The sequence below is a fragment of the Schistocerca nitens genome, chromosome 5 (assembly GCF_023898315.1).
Source record: "Schistocerca nitens isolate TAMUIC-IGC-003100 chromosome 5, iqSchNite1.1, whole genome shotgun sequence".
Classification (NCBI taxonomy): domain Eukaryota; kingdom Metazoa; phylum Arthropoda; class Insecta; order Orthoptera; family Acrididae; genus Schistocerca; species Schistocerca nitens.
The window spans coordinates 549968310-549991879 of NC_064618.1; the positions used below are offsets into that span (position 1 = coordinate 549968310).

A 23570-nucleotide genomic window follows, 5' to 3' on the forward strand; every position below is an offset into this window, starting at 1 on the left:
CATTGCATCATTTAGATTGCTATCGATAAAACGGGGGCCAATTATCCTTCCTCCTATGATGCTGCAACATACATTAACCCGCCAAGGTCGTGATGTTCCACTTGTCGCAGCCATCGTGGATTTTACGTTGCCCAATAGTGCATATTATGACGGTTTACGTTACCGCTGTTGGTGAATGACGCTTCGTCGCTAAATAGAACGCGTGCAAAAAATCTGTCATCGTCCCGTAATTTCGCTTGTGCCCAGTGGCAGAACTGTACACGACGATCAAAGTCGTCGCCATGCAATTCCTGGTGCATAGAAATATGGTAGTGGTGCAATCGATGTTGATGTAGCATTCTCAATACCGACGTTTTTGAGATTCTCGATTCTCGCGCAATTCGTCTGCTACTGATGTGCGAATCAGCCGCGACAGCAGCTAAAACACCTACTTGGGCATCATCATCTGTTGCAGGTCGTGGTTGACGTTTCACATGTGGCTGAACACTTCCTGTTTCCTTAAATAACGTAACTATCAGGCGAACGGTCCGGACACTTCGATGATGTCGTCCAGGATACCGAGCAGCATACATAGCACACGCCTGTTGGGCATTTTGATCACAATAGCCACACATCAACACAATATCGACCTTTTCAGCAATTGGTAAACGGTCCATTTTAACACGGGTAATGTATCACGAAGCAAATACCGTCCGCACTGGCGGAATGTTACGTGATACCACGTACTTATACGTTTGTGACTATTACAGCGCCGTCTATCACAAAGCGTAAAAAGTGGTCCAACTAAAACATTCATATTTCTTTACGTACTACACGAAAATGTAATAAAAAATGAGGGTTTCTATTTAAAAAACGCAGTTATATCCGTTTGACTTATGGCAGCGCCGTTTAGCGGCGCAACCATAGCGCCATCTGATTTCCCCCTTCAAGCTAGACGAGTTTCGTTCTTCGTAGTTTTTTTCTTTTGACTCTTATTTTGTGAGATATTTGGCCCGGTCACTATCAATGGACCACCTTGTATACTTTGTGAAACTTGCACACACACATCACAAAGCAGGAAACTAAGGATCCAGCAACGTCGCGAATTACGTAGCTGAAACAGAATGGTAACAGATTCCCAGAGCTACTTCGCATGTTGCCGAGTCCACCCAAAGCTGAGTGTGCCCACCCCATTTAACAGTTCACACCATATTTTCCACAGCGAAAACTGAGTGCAAACCGGCGAAATGTGCGTGACGTGGCGTCAAGTGGCCTCACTTACAAACATGTTCATTCGCAAAGTTCTTTCGAGCTACAACGTCCTTTGTGTACGTCATAGATACTCGATCTACCGAAGAAAATCCTTATTCTGTCTGTTAAAAAATAACAAACTGACACAAAAAGAAACAAAGATATATAACAAGCGGTCCTTAAAAGCGTCTATCGCGGCTTAAGCCTCTACTATCTCTGTCATTAACGTATGTCACATACTCTGGATGCAACTCTCCTCTGCCTTTCTTTGTCTTATACTCCTTCCTGATCTCTGTGTCCACTTAATCGAATCCCATCTCTCTGTACATTTCCCCCTTCCCCACCATCTGTCCAGTGCCTCCTTCCCCGTCTCTCATTTCCTCCTCTCCCATCTCTCTGTACATTTCCTCCTCCCCACTTTCTGTCCATTTTATCCTCCCCCCCCCCGGTCACTTTCCATATCCTCCTCTCCCATCTCTCTGTACATACCCTCCTCCCCAACTTTCTGTACATTTCCTCATTCCCCTTCTCTGTCCATTTCCACCTCTCCCATCTCTATACCTCCCCCACTTTCTGTCCATTCCCTCCTTCCCACTCTCTCTGTGCATTTCCTCTTCTCCCACATCTCTGTACATTTCCACGTGCCACCACTCGCTCTCCATTTCCTCCATTCCACACTCTTTGTCCGTTGCTTCCTCTCCCATCTCTCTGAACATTTCCTCCTCCCCAACTTATTTCCTCCTCCCCCCTCTCTGTCTCATTCTTCCTCTCCCATCTCTCTGTACATTTCCTCCTCCACCCAGTTTCTTTCCATTTCCTCCTTTCTGCTCTATCTGTCCACTTCCACTCCTATCTCTCTGTACATTTCCTCCTCCCCACACTCTGTCCATTTCCTCCTTACCCACACTCTGTTCATTTCTTCCTTACCCACTCTCTGTTCATTTCCTCCTCTACCATCTCTCTGTACATTTCCTTCTCCACACTGTATTTCCTCCTTCCCACATCTCTGTCTACTTCCCCCTCTCCCATCTCTCTGTACATTTCCTCCTCGCCACTTTCTGTCCAATTCCTACTTGCTGCTCTCTCTGGTCATTTCCTCCTCCCCAATAGAAGTCCATTTCCCCCTCCCCCAAGTACCTGAGCATTGGCAGGCGCTTAAAGCGTTTGTTGTGTACCTGTCGCTTTGAACGAGGTGCATTCAAGTTCTAAGGCCTCCGATTTTTTTTCTCTGGACTGGAAAGAGATATAAACATGCGCATTGTTTTAAAATGAGGCCGCGTTCATTGTCAATACGTTCCAGAGATGGCAGCACCGTACGGCAGATGGAATTTTACCGCCAGCGGCGAAAATGAGAACTGTTTTAAATACTTAAAATGCCGACGTTTTCCTTACTTGAACAGCGTGCAATCATTCGTTTTCTGAATTTGCGTGGTGTGAAACCAATTGAAATTCATCGACAGTTTAGGGAGACATGTGGTGATGGAGTTATGGATGTGTCGAAACTGTGTTTGTGGGTGCGACAGTTTAATGAAGTCAGAACATTGTGTGACAACAAACCGAAACAACCTCGGGCTCGCACAAGCCGGTCTGACGACATGATCGAGAAAGTGGAGAGAATTGTTTTGGGGGATCGCCGAATGACTGTTGAACAGATCGCCCCCAGAGTGGGCATTTCTGTGGGTTCTGTGCACACAATCCTGCACGACGACCTGAAAATGCGAAAAGTGTCATCCAGGTGGGTGCCACGAATGCTGATGGACGACCACATGGCAGCCCGTGTGGCATGTTGCCAAGCAATGTTGACACACAACGACAGCATGAATGGGACTTTCTTTTCGTCAGTTGTGACAATGGATGAGACGTGGATGCCATTTTTCAATCCAGAAACAAAGCGGCAGTCAGTTCAATGGAAGCACACAGATTCACCGCCACCAAAAAAATTTCGGGTAACCGCCAGTGCTGAAAAAATGATGGTGTCCATGTTCTGGGACAGCGAGGGCGTAATCCTTACCCATTGCGTTCCAAAGGGCACTACGGTAACAGGTGCATCCTACGAAAATGTTTTGAAGAACAAATTCCTTCCTGCACTGCAACAAAAACGTCCGGGAAGGGCTGCGCGTGTGCTGTTTCACCAAGACAACGCACCCGCACATCGAGCTAACGTTACGCAACAGTTTCTTCGTGATAACAACTTTGAAGTGATTCCTCATGCTCCCTACTCACCTGACCTGGCTTCTAGTGACTTTTGGCTTTTTTCAACAATGAAAGACACTCTCTGTGGCCGCACATTCACCAGCCGTGCAGCTATTGCCTCAGCGATTTTCCAGTGGTCGAAACAGATTCCTAAAGAAGCCTTCGCCGCTGCCATGGAATCATGGCGTCATTGTTGTGAAAAATGTGTACGTCTGCAGGGCGATTACGTCGAGAAGTAACGCCAGTTTCATCGATTTCGGGTGAGTAGTTAATTAGAAAAAAAAATCGGAGGCCTTAGAACTTAAATGCACCTCGTACACGACAGTTTCGGTGCATAAGTTAAAATTCGGCACGAGTTTCTGTCTTTACTCATGTAGAAGGACCTTTTCAATATCCTTAAGAATAATAATGTACTCTTTCTGGTCGTCTGTTACTGAGCTGCAACTACAGACACATAGCAACACTTAAAAATCTAGTAAGAAAATGCTTACAATGTAAATTACTCCTTGTTTTGTAGATTGTTCTTTCGTTGAAGAAATTCTAATTTTCATCATGCATTCGCAGCTCAACTGTAAATTGATTAAAGCCGAGTAAGAGTTGAGTAAACAGGCAGAGTGAAGTCTGTGAGTTTGTGGTGTTGCAGTTCGACTGGAACGTGACACGCGCCGAGAACATGGCTGACGTGGCGGGCGTGCAGGTGGCGTACGAGGCGTGGCGCTCGCAGCAGGAGGCGGCGCCGGTGGAGGACGCGCGGCTGCCCGACCTGCCGCTGGCGCCGCAGCAGCTCTTCTTCCTGCACGCCGCACAGGTCAGAACACTGTGTGCACCACTACTGAGCTGCCCGCCTCCTCGCGTCAGCCTGCTGTCTCCTCTGTCCAAATGCTTGAGGTCATACACGTCAGGCATATAGCCTACATCTACTCAAACAACTGTACACTTCGTGGCTGACGGTAATTCATTCCAATACAAGAGTGGTCTGAAAATTTCTTGGTCTTGGCCATAGACTGGAGCACGACAGTCTCACTTAAATTAGTTTGTATCTTATATTTTAGAGCCAAGGTCACGAAGTGATTGTGACAAGTGCTATCTGCAGACAGTTGGCTGCTCTCCACGTCGATAGAAAATCGCTTTAAAGTCTTATCTCGTACAATCATGTGCACTATCAGATAGTGACATATGGTACAGTGCTAAATAATTTCTCAATTTTAATTAAAGCCAGAGTTACGTTAATTTTTATGAATCAGGCGAAATATTCCCATCTGTGAAACAGCTTATTACATATTTGGGAAACTATTTGACTCACAACTTTTTCTTTAATTACCAAAATACCGTGCTTGAGAACGGATCTTTCCGTAGTTGTGTATCGCATTGTGTTTGACATGTGTAAGCTGTGGAAAATGGCATTTCTCTTCTATTTTGTCAACATATTACACTCAACAAATGTGTTATTTTGAGTTTCTATCTACTACAAAAATCACGTAAAAATTCTGTAATCCTACCTCCATAGTGTCAATATCTAAAGAGTCTCCACTATTCCCCTGTTCGACTACTTTCATCACACGTTGTAACTCACGTAACAGACGAGTCTTCTACTTCAACTGGCAGGCACAATGCTTTGCGCAGAGGACGTAGCGACACAGTGGGAACCGACAATTCCAATCCCCCATTGATGGTTGGAGTACAGCAGTCCGATAATGGTCAAATGCCAGTTTATTTAAATCGAGATGTGGGTGCGTGATTTTTCCTATGTTTTTGTACACCATTCAACAGGATCCATCTGAAATTGTGTCATTCTTCCCAGTAAGAGCACATCTTCAAAAATAGCAAAAACAGAATTAGTAAAACGATGCTAACTGCGAAGAAACTTCGGGCAACAGACGGAATACTTCAATTGATCAATGAACGAAGAAAGTACAAAATTGCTCAGGAAAAGGCAGGAATGTAGCATTGTAAGTCACTATACAATAAAATAAGATAAAGTGAGACTGTAGGTAACCTAAAGCATAACGGTAGCAGGAGTAGAAAAACAAATGGTCATCGTAAGGACTGATTCGTTATATAGAGAAGTCAAAACAGTTCCAGGTGATATTAAAAGTAAGGGCATCAACACAAAGAGTGCAAGAGGAACTCCACTGTTAAACGCAAGGGTAAGAGACTTTCGGTGAAATATCAGCTACACAATCCCGAATAAGGGCAGACAAGTGTAAGAACTTTGGCAAACCATTTTAACAGCTCTTGCACCCAAGTTACTGAGAAGAATAATACACTCCTGGAAATTGAAATAAGAACACCGTGAATTCATTGTCCCAGGAAGGGGAAACTTTATTCACACATTCCTGGGGTCAGATACATCACATGATCACACTGACAGAACCACAGGCACATAGACACAGGCAACAGAGCATGCACAATGTCGGCACTAGTACAGTGTATATCCACCTTTCGCAGCAATGCAGGCTGCTATTCTCCCATGGAGACGATCGTAGAGATGCTGGATGTAGTCCTGTGGAACGGCTTGCCATGCCATTTCCACCTGGCGCCTCAGTTGGACCAGCGTTCGTGCTGGACGTGCAGACCGCGTGAGACGACGCTTCATCCAGTCCCAAACATGCTCAATGGGGGACAGATCCGGAGATCTTGCTGGCCAGGGTAGTTGACTTACACGGGATACATGCGGACGTGCATTGTCCTGTTGGAACAGCAAGTTCCCTTGCCGGTCTAGGAATGGTAGAACGATGGGTTCGATGACGGTTTGGATGTACCGTGCACTATTCAGTGTCCCCTCGACGATCACCAGTGGTGTACGGCCAGTGTAGGCGATCGCTCCCCACACCATGATGCCGGGTGTTGGCCCTGTGTGCCTCGGTCGTATGCAGTCCTGATTGTGGCGCTCACCTGCACGGCGCCAAACACGCATACGACCATCATTGGCACCAAGGCAGAAGCGACTCTCATCGCTGAAGACGACACGTCTCCATTCGTCCCTCCATTCACGCCTGTCGCGACACCACTGGAGGCGGGCTGCACGATGTTGGGGCGTGAGCGGAAGACGGCCTAACGGTGTGCGGGACCGTAGCCCAGCTTCATGGAGACGGTTGCGAATGGTCCTCGCCGATACCCCAGGAGCAACAGTGTCCCTAATTTGCTGGGAAGTGGCGGTGCGGTCCCCTACGGCACTGCGTAGGATCCTACGGTCTTGGCGTGTATCCGTGCGTCGCTGCGGTCCGGTCCCGGGTCGACGGGCACGTGCACCTTCCGCCGACCACTGGCGACAACATCGATGTACTGTGGAGACCTCACGCCCCACGTGTTGAGCAATTCGGCGGTACGTCCACCCGGCCTCCCGCATGCCCACTATACGCCCTCGCTCAAAGTCCGTCAACTGCACATACGGTTCACGTCCACGCTGTCGCGGCATGCTACCAGTGTTAAAGACTGCGATGGAGCTCCGTATGCCACGGCAAACTGGCTGACACTGACGGCGGCGGTGCACAAATGCTGCGCAGCTAGCGCCATTCGACGGCCAACACCGCGGTTCCTGGTGTGTCCGCTGTGCCGTGCGTGTGATCATTGCTTGTACAGCCCTCTCGCAGTGTCCGGAGCAAGTATGGTGGGTCTGACACACCGGTGTCAATGTGTTCTTTTTTCCATTTCCAGGAGTGTATACAGAAGAATGGAAAAGAAACTGAAGATGTGTCAGGTGACGAACAGCTTGACTTTAGAAATGGTAAAGGCACCATACAGGCACTTGTGGCGTTGCGCTTGATCATGGAAGCAAGACTTAACAACAATCACGTAAAGTTAATAGAATTTTTTGATTTACAAAAAAATTTCAACGATGTGAAATGATTATTTAATAGAATTTTTTGATCCACAATAAATTTTCAACAATTTAAAATCATTATGAGCAAAAGATCCGAGACCTATTAGATCCGACGACGTACCGAAAACTAATCGCAGATCCGACGCAGCGTATCACACGGAATACGAATCGATTAATCAAGGTGTCTTCTCTGCCGGTGGACATACAGAGAAACCTGCGCAACACAGAAGCCCTATCACCTCAGCTGTATGGATTACCCAAGATCCATAAGAACAACGTTCCACTGAGACCGACTGTTAGCGCTCCTGGCTCACCGACGTATAAACTGGCAGAACACTTGGCCTCTCTGCTCCAGCCACACGTGGGGAAGACTGACACATACATAAAGGACTCAGGACATTTCATTGAGAAGTTGAAGAAACTGAAACTTGCACCAAACGACATCCTGGTCAGCTTTAATGTTGTTTCTTTGTTTACGGAAGTTCCACCAAGTGACGCTCTGGAGCACATCGGTTTCATTTTCCGCAAGACATCACAAAGCTCTTCCATGCATGTCTCACCACGAGCTGTTTCACGTGGAATGGCGATTTCTACGAACAGCTGGAAGGCGTCGCCATGGGTAGTCCACTTAGTCCAGTGGTGGTCAGCTTCTTTATGAAACAATTCGAAGCACAGGCACTATACTTGGTGACTTGCAAAACTGAGGTGTGGTACAGGTACGTCGATGATACTTTCGTTGTGTGGAGCCATGGTGAAGAACAGCTCGGTGACTTCTAAAGACACTTCAACAGCCTACATGCCAACATAAAATTTACCATGGAAGTTGAAAAGGACAAAAACTGCCATTTCTGGTGCTGATCACAAGGGATTGCGAAAACCTGGGACACAGCGTGTATCGAAAACCGACACACACTGACCGATACCTGCACAAACTATCAAACCACCAACAGAGCCAGAAAAGAGGCATGATTAACACGCTCGTAACTCGAGCAGGACGAATATGTGAGCCGCAGCACCTCAAACACGGAATGCAACACCTGGGAAGTGTTCTGATGAATAATGGGTACTCCACAAATTATATTAGAAGTGTAACAGAGCCAAACACTCGGTGAAGTCAGGAATCAGAAAAAGAAATGTCGGGTACGGCCTTTCTGCCATACATTCCCAGAGTGACGGACCGAATCAGCCGTATATTGCGCAAACATGACGTAAAGACGATTTTCAAACCGATAAGGAGGATCAAAGAGTGTCTTAGATCGGCAAAAGAGAAAAGGGGCCCACTTGCAATGTCGGGAATATACCGTATACCACGCACATGCGGAAAAGTTTATGTCGGAATGACTGGACTATCAATCAACACCAGGATCAAAGAACGTAAGCGACATTGCAGGTTGGGGCAGATGGAGAAATCGGTCGTGGCGGAACACGCACTGAGACCGACCACGTAACAAAATTCGCCGACATGGAAGTTCTGGCTGTAGAGAAGCACTATCACACGCGCTTGTTCAGAGAAGCTGTAGAAATACAAACACACGCGAACAGCTTCAACAAGAAAGAGGAAAGCCTTAAGGTAAACGGATCCTAGCTGCCCGTACTGCAGCGAACGATCGTCGCAGGTAGCAAGAGGAGAACCGCGCCGGAAATGACGGCGGAGAAGCCATCGGACGTCGGCGCTTCAGGTACATATAGTCTGCGGCCGCGAGCTCGGCTCCAGTTCACTACCTGCAATGGACGATGAAGCTTTGACAATGCCAGGCACTCGTGCTGGCGAAACGTCAGTAAAATCATTATATGAACGTCGGACGAAGAACCCGAGACAGAAGCCAATAGGCAGTTTGTCAATGTAAAATGGTGCCAGACGTTCAATATTCTCAGAGAAGTAGGTGTAACCTATAGGGGAAGACGGGTAATGTACAAAATGTACAAACACTAAGGAGAACAATAAGAAAACAAGATCACGAACGAAGCTCATAATAAGAAAGATATGACTCAGGGAAACAGTTTTTCACCCATACTGTTCAGTACAGAGATTTGAATACATCCAGCAAATAATTGAGGACATAGGTTGCAAGTTCTACTCTGATACGAAGAGGCTGACACAGGAGATGCAGTCGTTTGGGTTCGCATAAAGTAATTCAGAAATCAGCAACAAAATAAATAAACCAATAAAAAATCGTGGCTGTTAGCAGCTGCTGAAGCAACGCGCGATGCGTGAAGTTTCGGAAATAAAGAGAATCGAGGATCATGCAGTGATAAAGCTTTTTTTTAAAGAAAGTGTGCCACTGTATTGTTAGTTTTATTGTATATTATGGTTTCAAATACAAGATTAGCTTACATTCTTTGTTAAAATGGTGTATTGAAATGTCCACTGAAACTTAACTCGCCTTGTGTGTGGTTTGTCGTGTGGTAATATGTTGGTAAAGAGCTGTGGCATATTTCTTCTCGAGCGGTCACCATTTTTATTTGCAGGTTCGTTCCGCAATCTCCGCAGCGTTTCTTCAACTCGAATTCGATGTAGTGTAGCTGAAACTTTCTATAGTAATTCGAATGACTCTGAAGAATAATATTTACGATCGACTCTCAGTTATTTATCAGAGATGAGCACTCGTTTATTTCTTCCTTGAATACAGCTTTTGCTCTTACTATAGAGTTGTAATACGTAATATTCATAATTATAAATTCACTTCGTCTTTATCAGAGAAAAAAACAAATCGGAGTCATTAATATTGCATTCAACAACAAAGATAATAACAAATCAGAAAACATAAGAATCAGAGTTAATGAAATTATAATGTTCACTTTTCTTATGCAAGGAGTAACTTGTTGGGGATTCCTGGACACCGCACAGTATCTGACACAAATGTGATATTACATTTCCAATCTAAATTCATTCGATATTCATAGATGGCGTTGTGCAACGACAGCAGAAATCATAGGAAAGAGGATGATATAGTCCTTGAAGTTTGGCATACAAAGGTGCGTGGCATTGTAGAGTTTCAAGAACGTGTGTGCCACATTTTGCATGAAGAACTGCACATGAGAAAACTCTAAGAAAATAGGTACCACGCCTACTCACAGCGGATCAGAAACGTATTTGGACGACAATTTCCGAACAGTGTTTGGTGTTTTTGCATAAAAACAAAAGCCCCTAAAAAGTGACGACTATGTTAAGAGTGAAAAGTTCATGGGGCATGTGTTTCATATGCGAAAGGAATTCTGTTAGTTGTAAATCTTCCGTAAGATAAACTAATAATTGTTGGTAGTTATTCTAACCTTCTGATTTAGATGCACAAAAAGTCGATGAAAAGAACATATTTTGCAATAAGAAAGTTACCTTTCATGAAGCAATAGACCTGCCACTAACAGGGTTCTTGGAATGGAAATTTGAGGTATCTGCTCTATGAACTGTTGGAACAACCACCCTACTCCCCAGACATAGCTCCGTCAGACTTGCAGTTGCAGGAGAGTACTTGTACATTGTAGCGCTGCAGAGGTGGATTAATGTTACGGTAACACCTCTTTATGAATTCTGCTATTGCTAAGGGAGATTATGTTGAAGTATAAAAGGATTATGATAACATATTTTCACATTTTCATTACCATACCAAGAACTTTTCAGACTACCTTCGTATTAACAACTTTGTTCCATTCCGTACGAGTATCGTGCGAGACAAGAATACCTCAGTGTGTGCTCCGCTTTCTTGTGTCTTGGTCTCATGATCATTACACCAGACACACGATGGTGGCCGCTGATTTGTCACACAGTCGTGTGTGAGTACTGGCTCCCTGCTCGATAACATTCACCTTTCTCCCAAAGGTTCTTATTTACATTCCCCGGATGCTTTTGTACACTTGTTTATGGTCTTTATCGACCTGTAACGATCCTAGCAGCGGCTCTGTCTATCCGTTTGATGTTTGTTGTCATACTCGATATGATTTCCAAATGTTGCAGCAGTGCTCTAGAATTGGTTGCACTGGCCCTCCGTATGCAGTTTCCTTTACATATGCAGTGCAAATTCCCAAAATCTTTACGTTTTTCTTTCGCATTCCTTACTACATGTTTCAAAGTTTGATCTCGTTTCGTATCGTTGTGCAGTATTACCTCTAAAAGTTTCAACGATGTATTTACCATCCCATGTTCATCCCTAATAATCTAATCAATTATTGTTTTTTCTCTATATTGTGGGCATTATGTTGCATTTATCCACGTGTATAGGCATAAAGGTTTTCATTTCATGAAGTAGTAGTTATAAATCGTTTGTATACCTTGAGAATATTGGTGGTCCTATTACGCCTCTAGAGGACTCAGCCTGGATACACTTGTTTCTGTTCACCATTCGCTGTTCAGTATTACCTACCGGCTACTGTCACTCAGACATTCATTGCGCCACTCATATATTTGTTATTTTATATCATCTACAATGTGGTACAATGCTAAACGCCTTTCAGAAATCTACGAATACGAAATTTTCCTGCAACATGTCGAGGAGGTAAGGCTACTGCTTGACTGGAAATTACTCAAGTCTTGGGGTTTATGGAGGAGGTGGTTTGGGGATCTGGGGCGTTGGGAGGACTTTGTCAGTCCAAGCATGCATTTCAGGAGCGTTCGATACAATGTGGTAAGCTGGTCTACTGTACATTCTACGCTAATGAAAACGGAAAATGTTACATCATGAACACCTTGTATGAGTGGTACCAAACTGATACTCTAATATTTCCATGCTTACGTGATTTGTTGGTTAAAATTTCATCTTTATACGACCTTATTGTCTGTACAGAAGAAAGTTACTCCTGCAGATAGAGAATGGTGTGAGCATATGTTGGCTATTTTGTGTATCTAACGCTATTGGAACTTTTGATGTGGAGATCGCAATACAGTATGCCTACAGGACTTGCACGAGCAGCTTGGACTTAGAGAAACATTAAATCATTGGCAGATGGTACACCAACAAGTCCTATAGATAGTTGGATGTAGTTCAATAACTGCAGGACGACTGGTGTCGAGACGGACTCAGGGCAACAGACGAGTGGGCACAGGTCCTTCCACAACTACTGCACACGAGAAGATCTCAGAAATATTCGACTCACTCTGAGTAGTAGCCGGATGACGACTGTGGGATTTCGAGCGAATGTATTCGCGATTGTCACCACAGGTTGTGTCGCTAACAGGTTACAAGAAGCTGGGTTGAGATCTTGAGTTGGCATACGCCGTTTATTGCTGACACCATGTGCAGACAACACAGACTTGTCCGATATAGAGCCAGAGACAATTGCGACATTGAGAGGCATCCAGTGGTGTTCAGCGACATTCTTGCTTCTGTTTGTGGTGGTCAAATGGATGCCAAATGTGTCTTTAGCCTTGAAAGTGTATAGGAAGCACCAATTCTTGAGAGATACACATCCACAAACCCTAGACTCATAGTATGGGGACGTGTTGCACACGACAACAGGACTGATTTGGTAATTGACGAAGGGAGGCTGTATTCCCCTCATGGGCAGGGTACTACCTGAAGTATTCCAGTACTATAGGGCTGCACAATGGAGTTGAAACCAAAATGCCTTGAGGAATGTACAGGTCCTTTGCTGGCCTTCTTTGTGCCCTGATTTGTGACTCAAGAGCACCTTTGGAATGCTATGGGTAGGTTAATACTTTCCTCGCCGACTACAGTCAGAAATTGTCATGAACTCACACAGCAAGTGTACCAGCAGCGCAAGAAATTCCTCAAGATTACATTTGGAGTCTCTTTGTTTTCATGACACAACGAAATCAAAAGTTTATGCGTGGTCGTGGGGATCACACTAGTTACTGCCGTTGATGGGAGATATTAGTTACGAGTTGAATGAAAGTTTCATCATTTAATACCGAAAATGTTATGAAGATCTCCACACAGTTTCATAACTATCAGACTAGCGCTTCGTGATATAAAATTTTCAATTTTCCGTCAGTGTACATGAATTGGAAAAACAATCCCCCGGTACAGTCTTGATACGATCACATCACAATTTGGTTTGCTGGTCATAGTTGACATCCTTTCTGCTGGACAGGTAAAGAATAGAGGTGAAAAAAAGTGTTGTGAGTTAAAAACAAGTTTCACAGTGAACATACCTTGGCCAAAGCCCCCAAGTTAGGCTAATACTGTCAAGTCTTGATAAGGGACATGAATTTTAATTTAATTTCATAAAAACGTCTTTTTTTCTAACGCAATGTGTTAAACATGATTAACATTGTAATTATATTTTTACTGGCCCTTCATTTCCAATCAGTTCTGTCTTTCTATCAAGCTCTCACATCTTAGCAAACTGGTTAAGTAATTGAATTTCATTAGGTCCTCACCATCTGCTGTTTTGATCCTTATGAAACGAAAGTAGCAAACAAATACAAAATATGTTTAGATGTACTCTAATCTCCACTTGAAACCTTAGATAACAGATGTTTCAGATAGCTGCATTCTCACTGAAGCAATATTAAATGCATATCTATACGAATATTACTTTCAACAAATTATTTTTTTTTTGTAAACTGCAGTTAATCACATCATATTTGTTTTCTGTCTGTTTCAGATTTATTGCACCATACTCTCTCCTGAAGACTATATCATTCTGGTGGAAATGGACTTCCACACACCAAGTCCAGAAAGGTAATAAACTTCTAAAAACATAACAAGCTTTTAATTTTGTGTTCATCCTTTTTTTTAAATAAAGAAGTAAAAATAGTTTCTGCTGAAAATATTACATACAACTCAACAAATAATCACGAATACAATTTGAATTTTTTTGAGTCATCAGTCTTCTGAATGGTTCGATGTGGCCAGCCACGAATTCCTCTCTTGTTCCAACCTCTTCATCTCAGAGTGGCATTCGCGCCCTATGTCCTCAATTATTTGTTGAATGTATTCCAATGTTTGTCTTCCCCCACAGTTTTTACCCTATACCGTCCATCTGGTACCATGGAAGTTATTCTCGGTTGTCTTAACACATGTTCTACTATTTTGTCCATTCTTCTGGTCAGTGTTTTCCATATATTCCCCTCCTCGTCGATTCTGTGGAGATATTCCTCAGTACTTATATTTATCAGTCACCTAGCGGGGTAGCGTTGTGGTCAGCACACTGGACTCGCATCCGGGAGGACGACGGTTCAAATTCTCATCCGACAATCCAGGCTTACGTTTTCCATAACTCCCCTAAACTGCTTAAGGAAGATGTAGGGATGGTTCCTTTAAAAGGGCATGGCTGAGTTCCTTTCCCCCCCTTTCTTCATCCGAGCTTGTGCTCTGTCTCTAAAGACCTCGATATCGACGGGACATTAAAACCTAATCTTCCTTCCTTCCTTCCTTCCCTTTTTCTTATCAGTCCACATAACTGTCATCATTCTTCTGTAGTACTACATCTCAAACGCTTCGATTCTCTTCTTTTCCGAGATTCTCAACGTCCGTGATCACCAGCATAGAATGCTGTGATCCAAACGCACATTCTCAGTGTTTGAGATTAGAAGATGTCTCTTGGCCAGGAGAGCACTCGTTGCCTGTACTTATCTGCTTTTTATGTCACCCTTGCTTCGTGATTAGATTAGATTAGATTACGTTCCACAGATCCGTGCTGAGGAGATCCTCGTGGATGTGGAACATGTCAATTATTTTTAAAGCTGAAATAACAATACTAATAGTATGAATATATACAATACATCATTTGTTTCTATTAAAAAATTCGTCAATGGAGTAGAAGGAGTTGGCCACTAGTAAGTCTTTCAGGCACCTTTTAAACTGATCTTTATTTGTAACTAAATTTTTTATGTTTCCTGGCAAATTATTGAAGATGAGTGTTCCTGAGTAGTGGACCCATTTTTGAACTAAAGTAAGTGCTTTTAAGTCCTTGTGCAGATCATTTTTGTTCCTGGTATTGTATGTATGAACTGAGCTGTTTGTTGGAAAAAGAGATATATTATTTAGGACAAATTTCATTAATGAGTAAATATACTGAGAGGCAGTAGTTAGTATACGCAGTTCTTTGAAGAGGTTTCTACAGGACGTCCGTGAATTTACTCCACAAATAATACGTATTACACGCTTTTGGACTCTGAAAACGTTTGTTTGACTTGAAGAGTTACCCCAAAATATTATACCATATGACATTATGGAATGAAAGTAGGCAAAGTATGCAAGCTTTTTCATTTTTATGTCGCCTATGTCTGCTAACACTCGAATTGCAAATACAGATTTGTTAAGGCGTTTCTGCAGTTCTGTGGTGTGCTCTTCCAAACTGAATTTATTATCAAGTTGTAATACTAGGAATTTAAGACTGTCAACCTCTTCTATCTGCTCTTCTTCGTATTTTATGCATATGCTGGGTGGAAACCTCTTACAGGTTCTGAATTGCATATAGTGAGTCTTTTCGAAGTTTAATGTCAGTGAGTTGGCTTTAAACCATTTATTAATATCCATGAAAATATCATTAGAAGATCTTTCTAGAACTACACTTGACATACTATTTATTGCAATACTTGTGTCATCTGCAAACAAAACGAACTCTGCTTCTGGCAGTGTAACTGATGAGAGATCATTAATGTACACAAGAAAAAACAATGGCCCTAAGATGGATCCTTGTGGGACACCACATGTAATTTCTTCCCATTCTGATGATGACTGATGACTTAATTCACTAGTCCCTTGCACTGACACCCTTTGTTTCCTGTTAGTGAGGTATGACTTGAACCATTTTGCAGCACTGCCTGTGACACCATAGAATTCTAATTTACTTAAAAGGATGTTGTGGTTTACACAATCAAATGCCTTTGACAAATCAGAGAAAATACCTGCTGCTTGTAATTTGTTATTTAATGAATTAAGTTCATTTTCACTGTAGGTGTAAATAGCCTTCTCGATATCAGAACCCTTCAGAAATCCAAACTGTGTTCTTGATAATATGTTATTTGTGGTCAGATGGTTGAGCAGCTGCCTGTACATCACTTTTTCTAAAATTTTTGAGAATGCTGGCAAAAGTGAAATCAGTCTGTAGTTTGATGGTATCTCTTTATCCCCTTTCTTGAATAGAGGCTTAACATCTGCATATTTTAGCTAGTCAGGAAATGTCCCAGTTATAATTGACTGGTTACACAAGTAGCTTAGAATTGTACTAAATTCACAAGAACATGCCTTAATTAACTTTGTTGATATTTCATCGTACCCACTAGAATGCTTTTTTTTAAGATTTTATTATGGACGTTATTTCTTTTGGTGAAGTGAGTGATATATTCATGTACTTGAAGCTATTTGTGAAGGCTAGTTTCAGATATTCAAGGGCATTATTTACTGATCCTGAAAGTCCTATTCTATCAGTAACGGATATAAAGTACTTATTAAATAGATTTGCAACACTATGCCCATCAGTTACTAATGTGTCATCTACCCTTAGTGCTATTTGGTCCTGCTCCTTTCTGGTTCTACCAGTCTGCTCTTTCACTATATCCCATATTGTTTTTATTTTGTTCCCTGACATTGCTATCTTCTTCTCGTAGTGCATTTGTTTAGACATCTGAATTACTTTTTTTAATGTTTTACAGTATTCCTTGTATTTAGCTAAATCATAAGCATTGGAGCTATTCTTGGTCGACAGATACATTTTCCTTTTTGTCTTACAGAAAATCTTTATTCCTTGTGTAATCCATGGTTTTATTATAGACTTCTGTTTAATTTGAGTAACTTTTAGAGGAAAACAGTTTTCAAACATGGTACTGACATTGTTCATGAATGTGTTATGTTTTTCATTCATGTCATGAGCACTATAAACATCTTTCCAGTTCATATCTTTGAGCAGTTTTCTAAAACACTCAATTTTTGGTTGATTGACTACTCTCCTGTACTCAGATTTAGCAGTCTTGATAATCTGCTTAGAATTTACATCTAAAACAAGGAGCTGCATGTCATGATCTGATAGTCCGTTTATAACAGGTTTTATGATATGATTTTGTTCCTTTGATTTGTCTATAAAAATGTTATCAGTGGCTGTCCTTGAGGATTTAGTGATCCTAGTTGGAAAGTTTACAGTGTGAGTTAGATTGAAAGACAACATTACTAACTGCAGTGAATGTTTACTGGAAGATCGCATTAGAAAATCTGTATTAAAGTCACCAGCAATCAAAATTTCTTTGTTTCTTCCTGTTAAATAACCCAAAAGAGCTTCTAGATGATCTAAGAATAGATTATAATTTCCTGCAGGTGCTCGGTAAATAGTTATTATTATATAGGATCTGTTATGGAACTCTACTTCTGTTGCACATGCTTCTAGATGCTGCTCTAAACAGAATTTATTAATGTCAATGTTCTTGAATTTATGGCAGTTTTTGATAAATGTGGCAACTCCTCCTCCATCCATATCTGCAGAAGTAGGAAGCTAGCTTCAATCCTGAAATGTCTAACGTATCTATATCAGTGGTCACTTGATGTTCAGAGAGGCAGATTATGTCAATTTGGTTAGATGAATTCATTTCATCGACACAAATGAGTAGTTCATCAACTTTATTTCTAAGTCCCGGAATGTTCTGGTGTAATAAAGATGACTGATACTGCATGCTAATGGGATTGTAACTGCTTTGGCGAAGATGAACTGGCAGTTTCTGATTACTTTCTGTTAAACACTGTTTAAATGGAGGCTGTATGATAAAATCTGACTCGTGTTCATCTGTTTTCTCAAACTGAGTGTGTCTGCCAATCTCTCTTAAAACTCGTTTTCTTTCCCCCTTCCCTATCCTAAAAAAGGCATCCCTCTGACACCTGTGACCACTGGTATTTTACCACTTGTGCCAGTGTCCCCCCTTAAGTTTTCTGCAATCAACCCAGACAGTTTTCCCTTCCCTTTCCTATTGAGGTGAAGGCCATGCCTAGTGTAGTCCCACCTATCGATAGCATCGACAGGAATCAAACCAATATGGGACCCTGTATCCGTCCTCAGCAGCCACTCCAACTCCAAGTTCACCCTCCCTACGGAAGAGTTCAAATGAGGCCGATCATGGCGTCTCAACACAGACACAAATCCCACACTCGTATGCTTCGTTGCTGACGCTATCTTCACCAGGTCACTCTCTATGGAATATTCAGAGTCTCTGCCAATGCTATTTCCCGGACCACCCACTATAACCACGGCATCCTCCTTTGTGAAACCCTTGCATAAAGCACCTACATCCTCTGTTACCTGACCCAGATCTGCACTAGGCTTGAAAAAGTTTGTGACCTGGTACTCTGGTCCTCGATTTTCCTGCAGTAGTTGGCCAACACCTCTACCATGGGAACTACCTAACAACAGAACTTTCTTTCTCTTTACAAATTTCCCTACCTTTTTCAAGTCCTTGAAAGCTTGTTGTGCCCTTTCTACAGCTTCAGCTACATGAGGCTCATCCGATTCTGACTGAGGCAACAGGTCAAATCTATTTTCAAGATTTATGACAAAGCTGTCTGATGCTCTCCTTTGCCTGTTCCCCCTATTACCTGTTGCCACTTCCCACCTCTGTTCACCCTTCTCCCTCTTTAACCTGTCCAGATCCTCCCTTGCCTTGTCCAGGTCAGCTTGAAGAGCTGCAATTTTCCCTTCCTGTTCCAGTATTTTCCTATCTCTACTGCAGATCCTACAATACCACTGGTGAGCCTCATTTATGTCCCCATTTCCCACGCCACTACATTCGCCCCAATGAAAGAAACTACAGCACCCATCACACCATACCCCGGAACTAACGATCCTACGGCATGTCACACACTTCTCACTCACGGTAAAAACAGAAATCGTATAAACTGATTTAAGTAGTGACTAAAACGTAAACAAAGGACCCTAGAAACTATTCAGGCAGATATAAATAAATTGAAAGAGTACTGAATAAAAAAAAACTGGTGATTACATATAACTCACTGTTTACTTACGATACGCGCACGTGAAATTAAGCCTAAAATCCGTGCTATAGGCGCGAGAAGGAAAATAAACTTCTTACCCCGTTTAATCTTCTTTAATACTTCACTAACACTTCCACTAATGTAACAACACTTATATTATATTTATACGAACTGGAAACGTTTATTTACAAGTTTAATTCACTGCTTACTTACGATTCGCGCGCGTGAAATTAGGCCTAGGATTCGTGCTACAGGCGCGAGAAGAAAGATACGCTTCTTACCCCGTTTAATCTTATTTTATACTTCACTAACACTTCCAATAATTCAACAACACTTATATTATATTTATAACACCTGTACAAGTTTAAAAATAGGTCAAATACAACGCTTTTTATAATTATTTAGTGCAGCAAATATTCGAAGAGTCCGCGTCGGCGCAGTGTTGCCAACTCTCGTCCGTAATGCGTTATTTTGCTTCGAAAACAGCAGAATTCCTTCACTTTATCTACTTGTTGGTGTCATGAGTTTTCTTAAGTCTCGTTGCCTTTATCAGTCGCAACATCAGAACTTCTTCTGGTGCCCTCGCTTTTCGTAAAGTCAAACTGATGGTCGTCTAACATGCCGTCAAATTTCTTTTCTATTCTTCTGTATATTATTACTGTCAAAAATCTGGATCCATGAGACATTAAGCCTATTATGCGATAGTTCTCGCACTTATCTGTCCTTGTGGTCTTCGGGATTGCGTGGATGATATTTTTCGGAAAATCTGATGGTTTGTCTCCAGACTGTCTACACACCACCTGAATAGTTGCTTGTCTGTCACTTTCCCCAGTAATTTCAGAAATTCCAACGGAATGTTATCTATATGTTCGGCATAATTTGATTGATAATCCTCAAAGCTCTATGAAACTCTTACTCTAAAGCTGGTGCGCCCAAGTCTTGCACATCGACTCTCATTTTTTCGTCATTCACGTCATTAGAGAAGTCACCGCCTTCATAGAGCCTTTCAGTGTACACTTTGCATCTGTCCGCTCCCTTCTATGCAAATAAGGGTGGAATTCCCGTTGCACTCTTAATGTTGACACCCTTGCCTTTAAAATCACCTAAGGTTGCATTGACATTTTTCTATGTTAAATCAGTCCTTCTGGTGACCATTTCATTTGGGATTTCTTCGTAGGTTTCCTGCAGCGTTTTCGCTTTGATTTCGCTGCACTTCCTGCTTCTCTCGTTCTTAAATGACTTATATATCTGTATTCCTTGCGAGCTAACATCCCGAAGATGTTCGGACTCACATGCGGTTCCTCTTCGTCGAAATGTCTTGTCTCAAATTCGTCAAGGGGTTGAACCGCCCGTGTCGCATTACATGCCCTAAATTAGACACTTGTGGCCCTTTGGTTAAATTCTCTGGCTGATGGCAAGTTTGCGAAATAGAAAGTTAACATAACATATAATAACAGTAATAATAATATCGGGAACTAAATTAAATGATGTATGCCAAAGTTGCGACTTTATTAGAATAATGTTTATTCAGAAAGCAAACTAATATCGACAGTGGTCGTATTTAGAATTACTATTATACTCGAGCGCATATCCATTTGACACAGTTCGGTCATTCACAATCTCATCGCGAAATATACGTCTCATATTCCACCTCGTTATCTTCACAACAGGCGCGTGGCTACTCACCGCTCAGAGACTAAGTCCCGCGATACCACACAACACGAAGTTTTCTAAGTCGTTTCACTTCGTAGCTGCGTAAGGACCGACCGTCCGCTTTCGCGTCTGCATCCGACCGTATTTCCCGCGCGCCGAACACAGTCAATCAACTGACCAGGGCAGTTCCCTCTTCTGAAGCCGTCCATCTGATTGGCTACAGCTTATTCTACATTATATTACATTTTAACATATTTAAATAATCAAAGCTGGACCACTTTCACGTTCTAAATAAAACAACAATAATATCCATTACATAATCAACGTTAAATTCTTTTACATAAAATAAATGCAATTTCCTTCTTAACTTCGAATGTCACGGCCAGTAGCCTTGAACCAACGTGCTTTCTGATAAATAAATAAAGAACAAAAGTAAGTATTATGCACTAAACTTTACAACAAATATTCTGTTATCTAATGATTCAATAAAGTGTCATGCTGTCATTGTTCAATGTGTTACGTGTGGAAGAAATGATGATCTGATGCTTAACTGAAAATACTGATAATTTAAATTCACTATATCTTTAAAACAAATAAAGTTACGGGTTGAGATTTACAACATTTGTCATTTTAATGGTGCGCTTCTATATGAAAAGTCGACCGACCAAAGCGCTCAGATTTTAGCATTTAGGTCTTTGGTACAAAGCTTGTTAATTTCACTTTAACAGAAAATCCTAAACTATTACAGATATGATCAATATTCAAGTTTTATTGGGATAACTATGAAATTTTATGAAGGACGGTAGGTTAAAATTACTGTGACTCCATTCCCTGCATTACTACAGAATGAAATAGTTTCCGTAAAATTTTGCCTTTACAGCCGATCTTAGGTCCGCCATATTTAATACTGCTACGCCTCCTCGGCCACAAACGGCTTCTACGGGGTTTCCCTATGACGTAGGTTCTCGCCTGTCTCACTCGTACACTACAACGCTTAGGATTCAATAGACAATAGACGCCTGTGAGTTTCTCCATTTCGCGGTGAATCTGCGCCCTTATGTGGCTCGCGGTCCTGGAAGACAGGCTTCGTTACACAATTCCTGTAGGCTCACTCTTTCGGCCATAGATTTAAATGAGAGCGAAATGCTCTTTAACTCATATCCTGAATTCCCCTGAACATTTTTGCTTTTTCTTGTTTCGTCGGTCAGTTGAAGTATTTCTTGTGTTCCCAGGGATACTTTACAGTTATCTTGCTTGTACCTATGTTTGTCTGTCCAACTTATATGACTGCCCGTTTCAGATATGCCCATTCCTCTCTAACTGAATTGCCTACTGTAGTATTCAGTTTCGAAGTATCTATTGAATCATAAAATATCTCATCATTCCTCAGTTCATCATTATCCTACTTCCTTGCATACTGGTTCTTCAGAATGAGGTTCATCATTACTAAATTGTGTATCGAGTGTGTATCTGCTCCTAGGTACTCCTTACAATCCAAAATCTCATTTTGGAGCTTCCATCTGATCACAATGTAATCCAACTGGAAACTTCCCGTGCCTTCGGGCCTTTTTCAAGTATACCTTCTTCACTTGTGAATTTTGATCAGTGTATTCGCTATTACGAGGGTTGGAACTTTAATAGTGGCAACTATTTATTTGCAGCTCGTACAAAATAGATATGTGTTTCAAAGTTTTACTGACCTTCAGAGTAGTCACCAGCATTGTGTATAGCCTGCTGCCAGCGATCTGGAAGTCGTAGGATACTCTTAGCAGTGCCAGTTGTGTTGGCAGTTCGAGCTGCGCGGTCTATTGCCTGACGAATTTGAAGCAGTTCTGAAGCGAATGCCGTGAAGTGTTTCCTTCAGTTTAGAAATCGATTTGAACTCACGAGCGGTTAAGTCAGGGGAGTGCAGTAGATGGTATAGCACTTAGCAGCCCCATCGGTCAAACAAATCGGTAACAGCTCGTACTGTACGTGCTTGAGCATTGTCCTGCAAAATGATGGTCACGTCCCGTAGAAAGTGTCATCACTTCTGTCTTTATGCTTTTCATTTTTGGAACACAGCCTACGATCATTTATATATTCGTCTTACGAGAAGTACTTATCTTCTTTCAGTTTCACTTCACTGGCACTTAACTCTAAGCTCTCTTGCCATCTTACTTATGGACTTTCACTTGTTACTCGCCTTCATTAAAGTTAACAGTTTGGTGGGATGTCTGAACGAAGTACTGGCATTTGTACAACGGACTCCAAGCATCTTTTAAAAGCAGATAACTCACTACAGAGAAGACAGTGTATTGTTATATAATAGCTATCGCTCAAGTCCAGAAAACTGTTTGTTGCAACCATCCTCTTTTTATATTATGCACGTATCTGATCATGACTGTGAAATTTTTTTGAGCAACACTTGAATTTTTCAACCATTAATCATAATTTCTATGTAAGTCACAACATCCCTTCATAATTTCTACTATCTCTACATCATGTAGCCTTTCATGAAATGGCTGAAAGTATACTTAATTAGTTTACATTCAACCAATCTTAATTTATAAAGGATCATGTTGTCACCCCTACACCGTACAGACATAGACTCTAGCAGGTGGAAATATATTGCTCAGACCTTCTCTGCAACCGAGCGAGGTGGCGCAGTGGTTAGACACTGGACTCGCATTCGGGAGGACGACGGTTCAATCTCGCGTCCGGCCGTCCTGATTTAGGTTTTCCGTGATTTCCCTAAATCACTCCAGGCAAATGCCGGGATGGTTCCTCTGAAAGGGCACGGCCGACTTCCTTCCCCA

The 23570-nt window shown here is 42.1% G+C and overlaps 1 protein-coding gene across 1 annotated transcript in view; it reads left to right on the forward strand.

The window, feature by feature from the left end:
• LOC126260572 (endothelin-converting enzyme-like 1) overlaps window positions 1-23570 on the forward strand; it is a 398875-nt gene that overhangs the window by 369690 nt on the left and 5615 nt on the right. The window contains exons 15-16 of the mRNA XM_049957907.1: window positions 4067-4231; window positions 13808-13884. Coding sequence (XP_049813864.1) covers window positions 4067-4231; window positions 13808-13884 — 242 coding nt within the window. The remainder of the gene's footprint in view (window positions 1-4066; window positions 4232-13807; window positions 13885-23570) is intronic.